Genomic DNA, 20,729 nt, shown 5'->3' on the forward strand with positions numbered 1-20,729 from the left:
AAATTTTTCAATAATTTACAAAGCTATGAAGAAAAAAGTTGATTACTCCAGCTGTGTAAAATATTAAAAAATTACATGCAATAATAAACTTGTCAGTTAAAATACAGACAATTATCTGGGGGAAATATTTTTAATATAGGCTATTTTGAAATAGTATCCAGAAAATATAACTAATTCATACAAATGTTTGTTGTTGTTTTAGTTACTAAGTCATGTCCGATTCTTCTGCAACCCCATCAACTACAGCCTGCCAGGCTCTTCTATGAGATTTTCCAGGCAAGAATACAGAAGTGAGTTGCCATTTCTTTCTCCAGTGGGTCTTGCTGACCCAGGGATTGAACTTGTATCTTCTACATTGGCTGGTAGATTCCCACTGAGCCATGTGGGAAGCCCAACTCATAAAAATATGAAAAGGCAAGTAACCGGAAGAAAAGTAGGCAAAGGACATGAATGAACAATTAAAAGAAGAGGAAGAAAAAAAAAAAAAAAGAAGAGGAAGTATAAACTATTAATATGAATAAAAATTCAAATGTAATCAAGTAATGCAAAACAAAATGATGGTTTTTTGAGGGGAGAAGTAAGGGAAATTTTAAAAAGTAAGCATACTCTCATATACTGTTGGTGTGTAAACTGATAAAGCCTTTTGTGAGGGAAATTTGGCTGACTCCATTAAAATCCAGTCATTCGATTTCTAGGCTTCAGTCTTCAAAATTATTTGCACATGTATATGTATAAAGCGGTTGTATAAATTAAATCTACATTTAATTTTCCAATTTTCCCATGCTACCAATAAATGCTGCCATCTGAAAGTCCATCAATAGGGATCCCATAGAACAAATTATGATAGTCATTTTATAAAATAAAAAGCAATTTTAGAATGAACAAGGTGGAACTATTACACACTAAAATGGAAAGAACTCGAGGATACAGTGAATGGGAAAGAAATCTGCAGTACAATACAGTCAACTCCTTCTATCCACAGTGGATTGGCTCCTGACACCTTGGCAGATGCTCGAGTCCTTTACATAAAACAGCATAGTTGAATACTGCTCCGCATATCCCCATTTACAACTAACTAGTTTTATAACAATGACTATCTCCAGACAAGGAACAGAGACTGTGTGGGGGAAACGGTCTCATGGGAAGTTCTGCTTCATCCCTAATGCTTAAATCTGTTAAAATACGAAGTATCCATTTATTACTATATGAAAACAACTAAAGAAAAGTTCTTATGGGCACAATTAAACCCCTAAATCAATAAGATATGTCTAATTAGTAACACTGCCATAGAAACTACAGTAGCAATAAGTTAGCTATTCCACTCATTCAACAAATGCTCAGTGCCTACTACTACCTGCAAGGCACTGTTCTAGGCACTTGAGATACACGAGGGAGGAAAACAAATCTGACCACTTCCTGGAGCTCACATTCTAGTGGAGGGAAACAGACAACAAGAAAGTAATCACACAGGTAGATTACATAGACGGCTAGAAGACTGTACATGCTAGGGGATGGAAATGAGTTAAAAGACGATATGGATTAAAAGGATACAACTTTAAGATATGGTCATGGTAGGCTGCTGGTAATCATGATCCCTGGGCTCAATGACTAAAACCCTGAGGAAATGAAAAGGATTATGTTGCTCTGGTGATCCTTCTCAAATGCTGTTCCATAGCCAGGAGCCAGGTTTGATTTCATTACATCCTTCCTATACCTGCCAGTGGCATCAAATAATGATGTTCTCAAAGTGTGGTCCCTAGATCAGCAGCATCAATCTCACCTGGGAACTTGTCAGAAATGCAACTTCTGTGATCCCACACCAAACCTACTAAATAAGGAACTCTGGGGGCAGGTCCCAACAACCAATGTTTTAAAAACTCTTTCAGATGACACTGGTTATCACTAAAGTCTTAGAAGAACTAAACTTCAAATTCTACTTCTCCTAACCAAATGTCCAATCTTGTCCACTTACTAATTTAAAATTTCATACTTCCAACCTTGAAAATTGAGTCTGGCCATAGCAGTATGAAACAGTGGCTATGGGAGTATACATATAATTAAGCATTTCCTTTCATTTACCAAGGGATTCTCAATCTACTTTCATCTAGGCAATTAGTCATCTGTTTCTGGTCATCAACCAGTCTACCACATATGACACGCAACCTATCAGTTCAATTCATTCACTTAGTGTCTGACTCTTTGCGACCCCATGGACTGCAGCATGCCAGGCCTCCCTGTCCATCACCAACTCCCAGAGTTTACTCAAACTCATGTCCACTGAGTCGGTGATGCCATCCAACCATCTTGTCCTCTAACATCCCCTTCTCCTCCCACCTTCAATCTTGCCCAGCATCAGGGTCTTTTCAAATCAGTCAGTTCTTCGCATCAGGGGGCCAAAGTATTGGAGTTTCAGCTTCAGCATCAGTCCTTCCAATGACTATTCAGGACTATTTACTTTAGGATGGACTGGTTAGATCTCCTTGCTATCCAAGGGACTCTCAAGAGTCTGCTCCAACACCACAGTTCAAAAGCATCAATTCTTTGGCGTTCAGCTTTCTTTATAGTCCAACTCTCACATCCATATATGACTATTGGAAAAACCATAGCTTTGAATAGACGGACCTTTGTTGGCAAAGTAATGTCTCTACTTTTTAATATGCTGTCTAGGTTAATCATAACTTTTCTTCTACAGAGCAAACGTCTTTTAACTTCATGACTACAATCACCATCTGCAGTGATTTTGGAGCCCAAAAAAATAAAGTCAGCCACTGTTTCCATTGTTTCCCCATCTATTTGCCATGAAGTGATGGTACCGGATGCCATGATCTTAGTTTTCTGAATGTTGAGCTTTAAGCCAACTTTTTCACTCTCCTCTTTCACTTTCATCAAGAGGCTCTTTAGTTCTTTTTCGCTTTCTGCCGTAAGGGTGGTATCATCTGCATATCTGAGGTTATTGATATTTCTCCCAGCAATCTTGATTCCAGGTGTGCTTCATCCAATCCAGCATTTCTCATGATGTACTCGGCATATAAGTTAAATAAGCAGGGTGACAATATACAGCCTTGACGTACTCCTTTCCAAATTTGGAACCAGTCTGTTGCTCCATGTCCAGTTCTAACTGTTGCTTCTTGATCTGTATTCAGATTTCTCAGGAGGCAGGTAAGGTGGTCTGGTATTCCCATCTCTTTAAGAATTTTCCAGTTTGTTGTGAATGCAACCAATAGCTTTTCTCAATAAATTTCACATCCTGTACATCTATTCTCAAGGGAAGGACCAGAAGTCACAGTTTCACTAGGTACAACCACTTCCTATCACAACTAAAGTCAGCTGTCTCAAAGAGCTCACCAAGGTTAAAAAATATGTAATTAGTGTTATACTTACAACTTTGAAAGGTAAATTTACTCAGACTTCAAGGAATACTACTGCACACAAGACAAAATAGAAATATTACACTACACTACTTCAAAGGATACAAATACTTACAGCTTATCATGAAGCAGTTCTCCCAACTTTAACTCTAAAAGAAACAAAAAAAGAAGAGAAAAACCTTTTGAATAATACCATATTTATATTTAACTGTTAATTCTAAGAAAAAAATGAAACAAAATATTAGCATCTAGAAAATGTGCTTGGAGTCCTTTGTACCTCATTTTCTAAGAAATGGTCATATTATTCTACTCAATTACTAATATAATGTCTTCTATGCAGTGAATATTTAAATAGTAACTATAAATCGAACTTCTGAGAATTTAGTAAGTGACCCACCCATCACAGGCCACAACAACCAGAATTATCAGCCTCATTTAAAAAAAAAATCGCTAATATATTTATCCCTACATAAACTTTTCCACAGAACGCTAAGCTATTTTTCAAGTTGTTTTTAAACCACTTGGCACCATAATCTAATCTCTCTTTGTCCCAGGAACAGTGTCAAGGCTATTTTTTTTGGCTGCCCTGCATGGCTTACAGGGTGATCTCAGTCCTCCAACCACGGATTGAACCCGCACCCTGTGCAGTGTAACTGCAGAGTCTTAACCACTGGACCACCAGGGAAGTCCAAAAACCATTTTTAAAAATTACACTTGATTCAAATAAGGTAGAAAGCACTTGAGTAAACAGCTGATCAAGAATGTTTATCCCCTGTAAAGCAGCTGTTCTCAACCTTGGCTGCATATCAGTATAAACTGGAAAGCTTCTGAAAATCCTAACGTCCAATCAGCATCCCAAATTAATTAAATTCTAAGAGTGGGACCTACACAGTGGTTTTAAAGGACTCCAGATGATTTCAGTGTGCAAGGAAGATGAGAACCACCACTGTATCATTTTTAAGTAGCTTAAATGTTGATGGTCAAATCCTGTGGAAGATATAAAGAAGCAGTTTTCAGAATTTTACTAACCCCCCTCGCTCACTATAAGTTCAGTAACATTTGGTTTTTAAAGTTTCATGTACCTTCCCCAATGGCTCATGTGGGTAAAGAATCTGTCTGCAATGCAGGAGACACAGGAGACGCAGCTTTGATCCCTGGGTTGGGAAAATCCCCTGGAGAAGGAAATGGCAACCCACTCCAGTATTCTTGCCTGGAAAACCCCATGGACAGAGGAACCTGGTGGGCTACAGTCCATGGGGTCAGAGTCAGACACAACTGAGCAACTAACACTTTCCTTTCATGTACCAAAACAAATAAATCAATGAGAAACATTTATCAAAATACAATAAAGCAGAACATACAACAGTTCTCAAAGATGGTCTGAGAACCCAGAGTCTTTGATAAAGTTGTTGTTTTTGTTTAGTCTTTAAGTCATGTCTGATGCTTTTGTGACCCCCTGGACTGCAGGCTGCCAGGCTCCTCTGCCGTGGAATTTTTCAGGCAAGGAAACTGGTGTGGGTTGTCATTTCCCTCTCCGGGGACCTTCCTGACCCAGGAATTGAAGCCATGTCTCCTGCACTGGCAGGCAGATTCTTTACCACTGAACCACCAGGGAAGCCCAATGTTAAAGTTACTTTTCAAATAATACTAAAAGTTTCTTTCATTGTGTTGACATTTCCAATGATGATGCAAAAACAACAGTGTAAAGAGGAAAAGGGCAGAACTGTAGTTTTAGGACAAATCAAGACAGTGGTCCCAAGCAAAACAGCGTATTCTTCATTTCCATGCACTTTCACTCACCAAGTCTTTGATGGGAACGGTAAAAATTATTAATCTCAGGGCAACGACCAGAGTGCAAGTGAGGCATATAGGGTGCAAAATTTAACGAGGCACTTTCAGATAGTACCTTCTTAAGTTTTGTACCCTATGTGCCTCAGTCATTTCATCCTAGGGCTGGCCTGATATACCTAATTAAATTTCAATCTCTGAGTACATCTTTTTAATACTCTATTTGATAAACAGGAAGCATATGTAAACTTCCTCTGCTTACTTTCCTTCCTCTTACCAAAGTAAGAGGCTGTCTCAAAGAAAAGCTCTTACACAATTATCATGGAACACCATTTTTACTGGAAAGAACATGACAAGTTAGTCATTCGAACTTGACAATATAGCAGTTTTTTTTTTTTAAATAAGAGTCTGTCACTTTAAGAAAATAACCGACATGGTTTATTGCCAATGACAACATTTGAACTTTCAAAAAAAAAAATCAGAACTCTGGAAAACACATATCTGCCACTGTGAACTTGACAGTGTCCCAATATTTAAAAAGACTTTCCTGATTATACTGGTGGTGATATTATTAACAAATTTGTTTTTTAATATTGTATAATGAAGTGTGTCAACACCTGGAAGATGTGCTTAACTCACTAAACCAGTTTTTGCAAATGATAATCCATGTCACAAAATGAGGCATGGATAAAAGATCCAAAGTTCTAGACAGACCAATATATACTTTATGTAACAGAGCATGAAAGGTCCACTGATAGGCTTTCAGATTCCACACTGCAAACTAATCTTTAAGAAACTATCACCTGTTACAAGTTTTGGTGTAGTAGCAAATTAACCAAAAAGTTTCCCAATCTTTTAACTATACATTTTGTGAGGCCAGGTTTACTTCTAATGTTTCAACCAAAACAACATGTGGCAACAGATTGAATGAGAAGCCGCTATGGAATTCAGGTGCTCTCTATTATGCCTACATCAGAGATTTTCAAAAGTATAAAATAATGCCACTCTTCAAAGTTGTCCTTTGTTTTGAAAAATACATTTTTCTTTTAAAAATGCTATGCTGACATGCAAAGGGTTTATTATCATTTTCAAATATTTAAAAAATTTCTCAGTTTCAAATTCTAATAAACATCAATATACATATAGTACACATAAACAATACTTTTTTAAAAAAGCACATGTGCTTGCATGCTCAGTCATGTCTGACTCTTTGCAACCCCATGGACTGTATCGCTCCAGGCTCCTCTGTCCATGGATTCTCCATGCAAAAATACTAGAGGGGATAGCCACTCCTTTCTCCAGGGGACTGTTTCTGACCCAGGATCGAACTTGTGTCTCTTGCATTGGCAGGTGAATTCTTTAAGAATATAAAGGAATCCTGATGCCAAAAAAATTGAGAACTGTTTTAATAATTTATCATAAACTTTAGAGTAGATCTGGGTACCAAGCAGCTTCACTGAACACTCCAGAGAACTAGGAGCAAGTAGATCACTCTGGACACTGAGTTCATCATCTGAAAAATGAAGGGTTGTACTAGATGACTCTGTAAAGTTCCTTAGGACATCCTCCCTTTTGCCTTGGAAATGAACAATAAACTATAACTTGTCGCTGGAGTCTGGATTTGCAGTAGTGCTAAGCACTTGAAGCATATATTCATTCTCCCAGAAAAAAGTAATCTAACAGGATGAGAAAAACATGCAACTATTTGACATTTTACCATCTTACAAATGAGAACATAATTTGTAAACTGAAGTTACAGATCTCTACATGTAACATTATAAATGATGGTTAAATTTGCTGCTTTCTTCACTATGAAGGCCCTATTGAATCTATGACATAGCTGGACACCAGTATCATTATATAGTAATAATTAACAGATGAATTAAAGTTTACCCCTGGGGTAAAGGTGGCCAACTGAACACATGAAACAACCTTTAATTCCCTCCTGAAATTTTATTTCAATAATTTAAGTTAAAAAAAAAATTTTTTAAAGAAAACTATGAACCTTAAGGAAGAGGAAAACTAGTTGCAAAAATAATACAACAAAATTAGGGAAACTAGGAAACAGAAAGACAAGTAATTTCTTAGCAAACTCGAGAAAAATAAAACCAGCAGTGAAGTGTGAAGCTTGAGTCACTCAGTATGTCAGACTCTTTGCAACCCCATGGACTATGGCCCACCAGGCTCCTCGGCCCATGGAATTCTCTAGGCAAGAATACTGGAGTGGGTTGCCATTCCCTTCTCCAGGGGATCTTCCTGACACAGGGATCAAACTCAGGTCTCCTGCACTGCAAGCAGATCCTTTACCATCTGAGCTACCAGCAGTGGAGAAAGCCAAAAACAACTTGATTTATCACTCATCTTTGAAAGTGAGGATAAAGACAGGCTGAAATGTGGAGGACTGAGCCATCAGACAGCCCAAAGCCCTGCCCTAATGTACAGATCAGGAGAACTACCCCTCCCCTCACCTTGGGTAATACTGAAGATTTTCTTTGAAAGGGGCAAACCAAAAAGTTTTCACGACAGGTTATTTGAAGACAAGGATTCAGTACTGGAAAGAAGGGGCATTAAGTGAATACATCACAACTCCAGACTTCTTCCCCTATTTAAAATGCAGTCAAATCTCCAACCTCAAGCAGATAAATTTTATCTACAGAATATAATCTTTCCAAGAGGAAGGAGCCAAATAACTGACACCCCGGGTTCTCCAACACAAAAACCAAGTCAGACCACCTGACACTGACATGCACAGCAGAAGAGTCCTGCTCAAAAATTCAAGTTGGCTTTTTCGCCCCTTAGGCAACAAAGGATTCTCAGATACCCGAAGTAATCCTCTAACACAGAAGACAGAAACCAAAGAAAACAAAATTAAAAAGGCAGGTTGGAGGAAAGACACTATGTAGGGAAAAAAACATTTCAAAAGAACTGTTATTATCCTTAGAGACAAAACAGTGCAACCCTGAAACAAAACCAGGACATTTTACTTTTATTTAAAAGAGATATCCAAAATAAGGAAGAGAGAGAGATTCAGAGGAGGGGAAAAAAAAAACAAAACAAAACAATAGAAATTAAAAACATTATAACAGGAAAAAAAAAATTAAATTCAAAGTCTTTTAACTCCATTCAGCTGCTATAACCAAAATACCATATATTGGGTGACCTATGAACAACAAATTTTATTTCTCACGGTTCTGGACCCTGGGAAGTTCAAAATCAGGGAACCAGCAGACTCAGTGTCTGGTAAGGACCTACTTCCTAGATGGCCTTCTTTTTAACGTCACATGGTGGAGAAGTGAAGGCAAAGGAGAACAGGAAAGATATACCCATTTGAATGCAGAGTTCCAAAGAAAAGCATGCAGAGATAAGAAAGCCTTCCTCAGTGATCAATGCAAAGAAATAGAGGAAAACAACAGAATGGGAAAGACTAGAGATCTCTTCAAGAAAATTAGAGATATCAAGGGAACATTTCATGCAAAGATGGGCACAATAAAGGACACAAATGGTATGGAACTAACAGAAGCAGAAGATATTAAAAAGAGGTGGCAAGAATACACAGAACTATACAAAAAAGATCTTCACGACCTAGATAATCACAATGGTGTGATCACTCACCTAGAACCAGACATCCTGGAATAAGTAGTCAACTGGGCCTTAGGAAGCATCACTACGAACAAAGCTAGTGGAGGTGATGGAATTCCAGCTAAGCTATTTCAAATCCTAAAAGATGATGCTGTGAAAGTGCTGCAATTAATATGCCAGCAAATTTGGAAAACTCAGCAGTGGCCACAGGACTGGAAAAGGGTAGTTTTCATTCCAATCCCTAAGAAAGGCAATGCCAAAGAATGCTTTAACAACCACACAATTTGCACTCATTTCACACACTAGTGAAGATTCTAGTGTGTGATTCACACTAGTGAAAATTCTCCAAGCTAGGTTTCAACAGTAAGTGAAAAGTGAACTTTCCAGATGTTCAAACTGGATTTAGAAAAGGCAGAGGAACCAAAGATCAAATTGCCAGCATCTGCTGGATCATAGAAAAAGCAAAGACAGTTCCAGAAAAAATCTACTTCTGCTTTACTGACTATGCCAAAGCCTTTAACTGTGTGGATCACAACAAACTGTGGAAAATTCTTAAGAGATGGGAATATCACACCACCTGACCTGCCTCTTGAGAAATCTGTATGCAAGTCAGGAAGCAACAGTTAGAACTGAACATGGAACAAGACTGGTTCCAAATACGGAAAGGAGTATGTCAAGGCTGTATATTGTCACTCTGCTTATTTAACTTATATGCAGAGTACATCATGAGAAACCCTGGGCTCGATGAAGCACAAGCTGGTATCAAGATTGCCAGGAGAAATATCAATAACCTCAGATATGCAGATGACACCATCCTTATGGCAGAAAGGAAGAAGAACTAAAGAGCCACTTGATGACAGTGAAAGAGGAGAGTGAAAAAGTTGGCTTAAAGCTCAACATTCAGAAAACTAAGATCATGGCATCCTGTCCCATCACTTCATGGCAAATAGATGGGAAAACAGAGAGACTTTATTTTTTTGGGCTCCAAAATCACTGCAGATGGTGACTTGCAGCCATGAAATTAAAAGATGCTTGCTCCGTGGAAGAAAAGTTATGACTAACCTAAGACAGCATATTAAAAAGTAGAGACATCACTTTGCCAACAAAGGTCTGTCTACTCAAAGCTATGGTTTTTCCGGTAGTCATGTATGGATGTGAGAGTTGGACTATAAAGAAAGCTGAGTGCCGAAGAATTGGTGCTTTTGAACTGTGGTGTTGGAGAAGACTCTTGAGAGTCCACTGGACTGCAAGGAGATCCAACCAGTCCATCCTAAAGGAAATCAGTCCTGAATGTTCACTGGAAGGCTGAAGCTGAAACTCCTATACTTTGGCCACTTGATGTGAAGAAGTGACTTGATTTGAAAAGACCCTAAAGCTGGGAAAGATTGAAGGTGGGAGGAGAAGGGGACAACAGAGGGTGAGATGACTTGATGGCATCACCAACTCAACAGACATGAGTTTGAGTAAACTCTGGGAGTTGGTGATGGACAGGGAGGCCTGGCATGCTGCAGGTCCATGGGTTCGCAAAGAGTCGGATATGGCTGAGCAACTGAACTGAACACTATGGTGGAAGGGACCAGGAAGGCTCTGTGGGGTCTCTTTCACAGGAGTATTAATGCCAATCATGTGGGTTCTACTTTGATGACCTAAGCACTTCCCAAAGGCCCCACTTCTTAATATCACCACATTGTGTGTGTGCATTAGGTTTCAACACACGATTTGGGGTGGACACAAACATTTAGTCCATAGCATTGAGGAAAAACACAAAGAAATGGAAAACAGGCAACAAAGGATTTAAAAAACAGGCCTTCCAATATCCAAAAAGTAAATACTAGGGGCTATAGCTCAGTGGTAGAGCATTTAACTGCAAAAAGTAAGTACTCCATAAAGTGAATACGGAAAAAACAAGAAATAGAGTAATTCAAGAAAATTCCCCAGAACTGAAAAATCAGAGTGAAAGTGCTCAAGCGTCATCAAACAAAGCACACCACTGTGAAAGCTTTGGACATGAGGAACAAAAAGAAGATTCTAAAAGGTTACATATGAAAGTTCAGTAATCAGAGTATCAGACATTTGAGCAATGCCCTCAAAATTCTCACACACTCCCAGATGTATTATCAATAAAGTGGAAGGAGAGAACAAAGACACTTCAGAGCCTCAAAAAACCGTATCTCTCATGTGCTTTACTCAGGAAGATAATAAAGATGTCTAACCAAAACCAGGGAGAAAAGTAACAAACCCCTTAAGCAAGATCTCAGGATTATACCAGGTATAAAAGGCAAGAAATCCAGACTGGAGAGAAGTAAAAGGCTTGCGAAGAAATTTCTTTATGGTGATTTAAAACAATAGGATGTCTGAATGTGTTAGATGATTCAGACAACTGATGAACAGCATAAAGTACCTATCTTTTGAGCAAACACTTTTTGCATAAAACAGAACTGGGTAGGAAGGGAAAAGCAACAATTTTACTTTTTGACTCAGCTATGAATAATATCTGCATAGCTATAACTACATGGTGGGGCAGGGGGGGAGTCCACAGATAATGCCCCAAAGGGAATGGGGGTATCAAGAAATAGCAATAAAAGCATGATATCTAGGATCATGATTACTAAAATAACCAGTTAAAAGGGGGAAAATGGTGACTTCTGAAGACACCTTTTCTATTGACCAAAGCTCCTGACATAAATCAGGATGCACAATACAAGATTAACAGGGAAATCTAGTAAAAAGAGCCTTTAAATTGCAATAAAGCTCCCAATCCTTTCTACTGCATGCTATTTAATGCTAGTTGTTAGTCTTATGATATCCATATGCTCCTTTCCTTAAAAAAATCCAAGGTCAAAGAGACTAAACAGCTGAACATTCTTGAAAGTAATCTAAACAGAACTAAGCAGCGCTACTGATATTTTGGGCAGAAAAATTACTTTTCTGTGGGGGCTATTCTGTGCATCACATGATTAGCAGCATCCTTAATGTATATGCACTAGATGTGCTGTGCTATGCTGTGCTCAGTCACACCCAACGTTGTGTGACCCCATGGACTGCAGCCCGCCGGCTTCCTCTGTCCATGGAATTTTCCAGACAAGAATACTGGAGTGGGTTACGTTGACTAACCAAACATGTCTCAAGACGTTGGCAAATGTGCCTTTCAGGGCAAAAATCACCCTGGTGGAGAACAAGAGTGTGCCACAGCTACCGGCGCTGCTCACCCCACCCATGCCCCGCCACTACACACATTCTTAATAGTATGGAACACACAAAACAAAATTTTCATTTCCCAAACCAAAATCATTTTAGAAATATTTTATAGGCTGCCCTGATCTTTCACCAGGAGAATTTCTGTTCAACTTTTTCCTCCTAGAATAAAACGGTTGCAACAAGCAGCAAACACATAGAATAACGATTCTGAAACTAGGGTTCATGAATTGAGAGGGTGGAGTGAAAGTCCATTAAAGTTTTATCAAAAATCCATACTTCTAATAATTGTTAAATGCTATGCAATCAGTTCAATGACAATCTTTTTAAAATAATCAGTTCAGTTCAGTCACTTAGTCGTGTCTGACTCTGCAACCCCATGGACTGTGCAGCACACCAGACTTCCCTGTCCATCACCAACTCCTGGAGCTTGCTCAAACTCATGTCCAGGTCGGTGATGCCATCCAACCATCTCATCCTGTCGTTCTCTTCTCCTGCCTTCTATCTTTCCCAGCATCAGGGACTTTTCCAATGAGTCAGTTCTTCGAATCAGGTGGCCAAAGTATTGGAGCTTCAGCATCAGTCCTTCCAGTGAATATTCAAGACTAATTTCCTTTAGGATTGACTGGTTGGATCTCCTTGCAGTCCAGGGGACTCTCAGAAGTCTTCTCCAACACAACAGTTCAAAAGCATCAATTCTTTGGCACTCAGCTTTCTTTTTGGTTCAACTCTCACATCCATACATGACTATTGGAAAATCCATAGTTTTGACTACACAGACCTCTGTTGGCAAAGTAATGTCTCTGTTTTTTAATATGCTGTCTACGTTGGTTATAGCTTTTCTTTCAAGGAGCGTCTTTTAATTTCATGGCTGCAGTGACCATCTGCACTGTTTTCATTGCTTCCCCATCTATCTGCCATGAAGTGATGGACCAGATTCTATGACCTTAGTTTTTTCAATGTTGAGTTTTAAGCCAACTTTTTCACTCTCCTCTTTAACTTTCATTAAGAGGCTCTTTAGTTCTTCTTCACTTTCGGCCATAAGGGTGGTGTCATCTGCCTATCTGAGGCTACTGGTATTTCTCCTTGCAAGCTTGATTCCAGTTTATGCTTCATCCAGTCCGATATTTCGCATGATGCAATCTGCATGTAAGTTAAATAAGCAAGGTGACAACATACAGCCTTGACGTACTCCTTTCCCAATTTTGAACCAGTCTGTTGTTCCATGTCCAGTTCTAACTGTTGCTTATTGACCTGTAAACAGGTTTCTCTGAAGGCAGGTCAGGTATTCCCATTTCTTTCAGAATTTTCCAGTTTGCTGTGATTGTTTAAAAGATTACAGAAACAAAATCCAAACCGAACAGCTGACAACATAATCAAGAACTGCTACAGTGCCAGTGCTTGTGCTCATAATTCTGCTGATTCCAGGCGATCACTCACATATAACACAGGGTCTCAAACTTTTAAGTACAAGATCCAAATAGTCTCTGGTATGAAGAAACATGGCCTTAGAATATCATTTATTCTTAAAAACAAACATATTGTTCTGGGTAAGAGAAGACAGAACAGAAAGGAAGAGAAGTAAGAGGCTTAAGCGCCTAGATTTTTTCTTTTAACATTTGCATTGGGGTGTAGACGATTTACAACGTCGTGATAGTTTCAGGTGAACAGCAAAGGGACTCAGTTATAAATATACATGTATCCACTCTCCCCCAAACTCCCCTCCTTCCCCTCCCATCCAAAGCATCCTAGATTTTAAATGAGGGAACAGAAAACAACAAAAGTTTTCTGAAAGTACTAGGCAAGACCTAAAGAAACTGGATGAATAAGGGGAGTCCTAAATAGTGATGAAAGTGTTAAGTTGTTCAGTTGTGTCCAACTCTTCACGACCCCATTGACTGTAGCCTGCCAGGCTCCCCGTCCATGGAACTCTCCAGGCAAAAATACTGCAGTATGTTGCCATTTACTTCTCAAGAGGATCTTCCCAACCCAGAGATCAAACACAGGTATCCTGCATAGCAGGCAGATTCTTTACCATCTGAGACACTAGGGAAGCCAACCTAAACAGTGAAATCTGTTATAAAGATTGCTGAAGGCAGAATGAACTAAGTCATCAAAGAGAAAAGAAAATAAGTGAGCGGATGGGCCCATGTCTCCTAAACTAGAGTTTAAAAAGAATGAAAGTAGGGCTTCCTGGTGATCCGCTGGTTAAGACTGTATGCTTTCAATGCAAGGGGCCCAGGGTTGAATCCCTGATCTGAGAACTAAGATCCCACAAGCTGCAGGCAGCGCCCACCCCCCCTCCCTAAAAAGAATGAAAGTTATGATAGCTGACCCTGGATTATCTCTGAGCTCTAGACACATGATGGTGTCATCATTCCAGGAGAGGTTGTTGGCTGTCCAGAACGAGTGTGGAAGGGAATCTTGCAGTCAGAAGCTGCAGCAGCAGTGTACTTTTTATGATCTTTATGTTAAAGTGAAATTTTAAGTTGTGACTTTATAATTCAGAAAGTGCCTAAATATAGACAACAAAATGGAAATAAAGAGCAAAGGCTTTACAGGTAACAAAATGAGATGGTTTGAATTAGGCAAGATTTCCCAGAGAAGCAAAGCTCAGAGGTGTTATTTAGACGAATGATACATTACATATATTACATAAAATAATAGTGATGGCACTATACATTCAAAATACTTTGGAAAAGAAAAAAAAAAGACTCAATGTCAATAATAGGAAATGCGGTAGGAATGTGTGCCAGCTGACCAACAGGAAATAAAAGAAATAATTAAAGTTAGAATTTGAGGATTTTAAAGAGCCACTAAAAGAATAAGTAAAAATGTGCATGAAAAATGCTGTCATCAGTAGACAGGGTATTTTATAGTACTCCCCACTGCCCCCTGAATCACAAAAGTCTAACTAAATGCCATCACACTGTTACCAACGAGAAAGCACTGCAACAGTTAAACAAATTATTAATACCATGGGCTTAAGACTGCTAACAGCCTTTATCCTAAAATCATACGAAAGTTTAATTCTATGTCAACTTTTTAGTTTCAAGAAGTATACCTCTCATTTGAGCCACCTGAAACAGTACAAGGGCTAATTATGGGGGAATTAATAGGATAGTCTGATGCTGACAAGAAGATAAAATGCCACCCTCTCTCAATCTACACTGAAACAGGTATTAAACCACATGTCCTACTCAAGGTTCCTTCCCAGAAGAAGCAGTCATTCACTGTTCCTTAAACATAAAAATCTCAGTTTAGAGTAATTCCCTCACATTCACTTAACAGAATCTTGACCACTACTTCACAGCCCAGCTCAGGCCATGTGAAAGTGAAGTCATTCAGTTATGTCCAACTCTTTGCAACCCCATGGACTGAAGCCTACCAGGATCCTCAGTCCATGGAATTTTCCAGGCAAGAGTACTAGGGGGTTGCCATTTCCTTCTCCAGAGGATCTTCCCAACCCAGGGATCGAACCCGGAAAGTAACTCAGGCCATATTTACTTCATAGAACCTTTCTCATTTAGGTTCATGTTAGTTCTCTAATACACATCACTCAAAATCAGCATAAGACTATAGGTGTGATCCACTTGCTAGTCGAAGAACACTGAGCACAAAAGCTACATTTTAATTTATATTTCTCTCTCCCTTAGACAAACATATATGGGCAGTCACCCAACTCTCAGGCTAATGTTTTTTCCACTATCTCACTTAGGTGTACTTTAACTGGACATGTATTTCAAAATAGTCGAAGAGTAAGCACATGATTTATCCCTGTGATTACACTCAGCTCTCTCCGTTTCCATCTGCAGTTCCAAGTCTTTACTCCTCTTGTTAAGGAGTATTCTAAATACACACCACCATCACTAAAAGCCCAACCCTCTGTTCACTAAGAAAATAGAAGCCATCATGTGTGATCCCTCTACCATTCCTCCCCACCCACTTAGAAACACACCTATATCTTCACCATCTTATCATTCATTCTTTTCCTGAAGTTAATTTTAATTTCTCTACATGTTCTTGATCCCATCCTCTCTTAAAGTTCAAGCCCTCTACCATTTGTTCTTTTCTCTTTATTTTCCTTCTCTCCCTCTCCAAGGCTCTTTCCGCTCGTCATTTATACACAAGCATTTACTGAACTTCCTAACTGCCAGGCACTGTTCTGTGTACTAGGATTATTTCTGCACTCACAGACCTCATTATTTCAGTGGGTGAGGCTAACAGTAAATAGTAATTGAAAATGATAGTTTCTCACAGCAGATAAGTACTACAAAGAAAATAAACTGGGATTCAACTTTGGTGGAGTTGGACAGAGGAGAATAAGGGGATAAATCTGCTTAGGTTGGTTGTTTTGAGAGCTCACTGGAATGGTAACATTAAGTGGTCAGGAAGGAGCCAGCTACCTGAAGACCTGGAGACACAATCTTGGTGTACTTAATGAGATAAGGACCTCTTGACTCAACATAATGAGCCTAGTGGAGCAGTGGTACAAAAAGTCTAAGGCAGGCACCAGATCATATAGGATGTAGGGAAGTGTGAATTTTATTCTACATGCAACAGGAAGCCACTGGAGGATCTCAAGCAGGGAATGACATGATCCAATTATTTTCAAAGCTCAAATATACAATAATACTCCTGTCTTTAGGGTGACAGAATTCATATTTCCAATTTGAAATTATTGCTATGTGCACTCTAACCTGTTAAAGTTAGAAAATCTTAACAGAAGAAACTGCCTCAACATCTGTATTTAATGCAATATCTATAAAAACTGGTTTTAAATGAAAGTTAAAATCAGAGGATAGAGAATGAGTAAGTGTGGTAACTCAATAAACCACACTTACATGTTGATTTTTTCCCCATTTATTGAGATAGTTTAAAGATCACAATCCACATTTTTATTATACCCTTTCCCAAATTTTGAACTTCTAATTCAAACATTCAAACTCACCTCGACAAGCTTCTTCAAAATCTTGGGTTATGTCTACCCAGTTTGTATTGCTTTTTTCCATCTTTTCTGGTATACCGAGCTCCCATCCTGAATCATCATCTTCTACAGAAGCTTTCATAACCATTACGCCTATAAAATTAATATTATTGTAAGAGAGAGGATGCAGCTTTCAGGGCAAGAATATTTGCAAATCATGTGTGTTTAAGTATTGGATGAAACTCTTACTAAACTGTTGAAGCAGAGATCTTATGAGTTTGAGGACAGCTCTGTGAAAAACTACCTTAATGCAATTAAATCTCACGTTAATTAACACTGCTGCTGCTCATTTAATAATAAATAGCCCATCACCTACCAGAACTCATGATCAGTGTGCCTATTTGAGAAGTAAAATCACAAACCATCCCACCAGCGGCCCCAAAAGAACCAACTCCAAAGCTTCCAACTTTTAACACTGGCCACAAATAACCAAGGCACTCTTCAAGGTCCCCTCTCGAAGTCCAAGACCCCATGCAGCAACTACTCAAGTCAAGATGGTCCCTCACCTGCCCGGAGCTCATAGGGAGAACCTCTCCCGATCCGGCTGGACCACCGCACACCCTGTACGGAGGGGTGGGGGTGGGGGCATTGCGTGAGGAAGTGTACCGCCGGCCCAGGGCTGGGGAACACCTGAAGAGGGGACCCGCCCCAAACAGGTCAGCCCGGCCGGGCCCCGGCTCCACGGGCACGGAAGCAAGGACAGGGCTGGCGTCGCGCGCGAGGACGGGCACGCCCGGTACCAGGTCGTCGCCCGGGTAACACCAGCTAAGGGCAGGGCCTCGGCGGGGAGCGGGCACGAGTAAGCCCGAAGCTCCTACCTGAAGCGCGGCGGGAGGGCCGGGGCCGCAGGGTGACCTGGCCTCCCCAGAGTCCGCCACACGCGCGGGGGGCTGTGGCTCTAAGGCACGGGAGGAAGGAAGTCTCAATGGCTCCGCACCGCGGTCCCTACCTACTTCTCTCGTGGCCACCCGCGCCGCCACGCACCGTCCAGACCGCGGAAATAACGACACCTCCTCGGCCGCCGCCGGCGCCCCCTCCCCGCTCCGCCCTGCCTGACCGGCCTGGTGCGCGCATGCGCACGCCTGATGCGCGCGACCCCGCCTCCTCTCGCTCACGCCTGAGGACTTCGCGCCCCTCGGCCACACCCCCTTCCTCGCCACCGCCAACATTCGGCCGTTGGCGGCCATCTTCTCTTCTCGCGGGATTACAGCAGATCGCGAGACCGGAAGCTACATTCCTTCTCCACCCTGCGGCCGCATCCGGGATAATGGGTGGGTCCTAGCAAGGGGCGGAGCCTGGGGGCCCCAGAGCCCGCCCCTCCTCACCCCGCACGGCTACCTGGGAAATTCTTAGAAAGGTGACAGGAAGGAGTGAGGAAAGGATGGAAGTGTGCGCAGATCCTAGAGGTTGGGTCCTTGAATGAGGACCCCAGCTCTGCTGCTTGACACTGGTTTTATGTTTCCTAGAAATTCTGGGAATTTCGAGAGGAAAAATGGAAACAAAATACAGCAGAATCAAGTTGTTTTTTTTCTTTTAGACCTTTGGTTTAGCATTTTCCTAAAATTAATAAAATGAACAGTTTTAAAGTGGGGTTACATTAGTGACTAGAACGGGTAGGAAGCAAAACACAACCTTACCACTAATAGTCATTAAGAGGTAATCCCAGGTGGCTCAGTGATATCCTCCTGCCAGTGCAGGATTTGGGAGTTTGATCCCTAGGTGGGGAAGATCCCCTGGAGGACAAAATGGCATCCTACTCCTATATTCCTGTCTGGGAAATTCATGGACAGAGAAGCCTGGCGACCTACAGTCCATGGGGTTGCAGAGTTGGACAAGACTGAGCACACACACAGGCAGCCGTTAAGATGGCCAAAATTTAAAATCTGATATAAATGTTGACAACATGGATCAGCAGGACCTCTCATATATTGCTGATGGGAATCCCAAATGGTACAAAAATTTTGGTCAATAGTCCATCTTTTACTATAAAATTAATCATGTATTTACATGATCCAGCAATTCCACTTCTAGGTATTTAGTTAGGAATGAAAATGTGCTCACGCAAAAATTTGTACATTAATTTTCATAGCTTTATTTTTAATGACCAAAAACTGGAAGCCACCTCAATGTTCTTCAACTGATGAATGGATAAACAAATTGTGGCATACCCATACAATGATATGTAATTATCCATATAATGAATAGTAATTAGCAACAAACAAGGTTGACTACTTGACATGCAAATAGATGAATCTCGTAAAACATTATTCTGAGCAAAGGATATCAGACTATGAGCAACACAGTATGATTGCATTTATATGAAATTATAGAAAAGACATGTAATCTATCATGACAAAACAGAACAGTGAGTGCCAGGAGTGGAGGTGGGTATCAAGGAGGAATTAATTGGAATAGGGCTAGGTGATTTGAGATGTTAGACATTCTGTATCTTGATTATGACAGTGGTTACATGGCTGAATTCACTTGTAAAGCTCACTGAAGTACACACTTACAACGTGTGCATTTTATTCTGTGCAAATCAAGCCTCAATGAAGTCGATTTTAAAAACAAAAAAATACATTTTTGTGTCTCATATAGAATAATATTTCATAAGAGCAGGAGCTTTGCCTATTTTGAACAAAGTTGTATCCCTACCATTAAAAGCAGTGGTTGACATATAATGGTACTCACTAAATACACTGAGGATGAGAATATAGAAAAGAATTACAATAAAACAGAAATTTATGTTGTTTCTCCAAAAATGTATGATGATCTTTACAGTTCAGTTCAGTCGCTGCGATTCATGGGGTCGCAAAGAGTCAGACACAACTGAGCAACTGAACTGAACTGAACTGCAGCACACCAGGCCTCCCTGTCCATCACCATCTGCCAGAGTTTACCCAAACTCATGTCCATTGAGTCAGTGATGTCATCTAACCATCTCATCCTCTGTTGTCCCCTTCTCCTCCTGCCCTCACTCTTTCCCAACATCAGGTCTTTTCAAATGTGTCAGCTCTTTGCATCAGGTGGCCAAAATATTGGAGTTGCAGCTTCAACATCAGTGCTTCCAATGAACACCCAGGACTGATTTCCTTTAGGACAGACTGGTTGGATCTCCTTGCTGTCCATGGGACTCTCAAGAGTCTTCTCCAACAACACAGTTCAAAAGCATCAATCCGTCAGCACTCAGCTTTCTTTATAGTCCAACTCTCACATCCATACATGACCACTGGAAAAACCATAGCCTTGAATAGATGGACCTTTGTTGACAAAGTGATGTCTCTGCTTTTTAATATGCTGTCTAGGTTGGTCATAACTTTCCTTCTAAGGAGTAAGCATCTTTCAATTTCATGGCTGCAATCACCATCTGCAATGATTTTGGAGCCCAAAAAAATAAAATCTGACACTGTTTCCCCATCTATTTGCCATGAAGTGATGGGACCAGATGCCATGATCTTAGTTTTCTGAATGTTGAGTTTTAAGCCAACTTTTCCTATTTGGAACCAGTCTGTTGTTCCATGTCCAGTTCTAACTGTTGCTTTCTGACCTGCATACAGGTTTCTCAAGAGGCAGGTTAGGTGATCTGGTATTCCCATCTCTTTCAGAATTTTTCACAGTTTATTGTGATCCACACAGTCAAAGGCTTTGGCATCATTAATAAAGCAGAAATAGATGTTTTTCTGAAACTCTCTTGCTTTTTCAATGATCCAACGGATGTTGGCAATTTGATCTCTAGTTCCTCTGCCTTTTCTAAATCCAGCTTGAACATCTGGAAGTTCACGGTTCACATATTGCTGAAGCCTGACTTGGAG

General features: G+C 40.3%; 1 protein-coding gene across 5 annotated transcripts in view; it reads right to left on the minus strand.

Annotated features, from left to right (window-relative positions):
* Window positions 1–18,018, minus strand: part of NAA35 (N-alpha-acetyltransferase 35, NatC auxiliary subunit) — a 94,674-nt gene extending 76,656 nt beyond the window's left edge. The window contains exons 1-3 of one of the 5 annotated variants that reach the window (XM_043927370.1): window positions 17,867–18,018; window positions 16,882–17,010; window positions 3,484–3,517 (exon numbers count right to left, since the gene is read on the minus strand). In XM_043927370.1, coding sequence (XP_043783305.1) covers window positions 3,484–3,517; window positions 16,882–17,005 — 158 coding nt within the window. In that variant the 5' untranslated portion in view covers window positions 17,006–17,010; window positions 17,867–18,018. Of the gene's footprint in view, window positions 1–3,483; window positions 3,518–16,881; window positions 17,011–17,735 lie in introns of those variants that run through there. The other 4 variants (XM_043927373.1, XM_043927371.1, XM_043927372.1 and 1 more) reach the window with 4 other exon arrangements.
* Between the last annotated feature and the right edge of the window lie 2,711 nt (window positions 18,019–20,729).

Source organism: Cervus elaphus, chromosome 16 (assembly GCF_910594005.1).
Source record: "Cervus elaphus chromosome 16, mCerEla1.1, whole genome shotgun sequence".
NCBI classification, from domain to species: domain Eukaryota; kingdom Metazoa; phylum Chordata; class Mammalia; order Artiodactyla; family Cervidae; genus Cervus; species Cervus elaphus.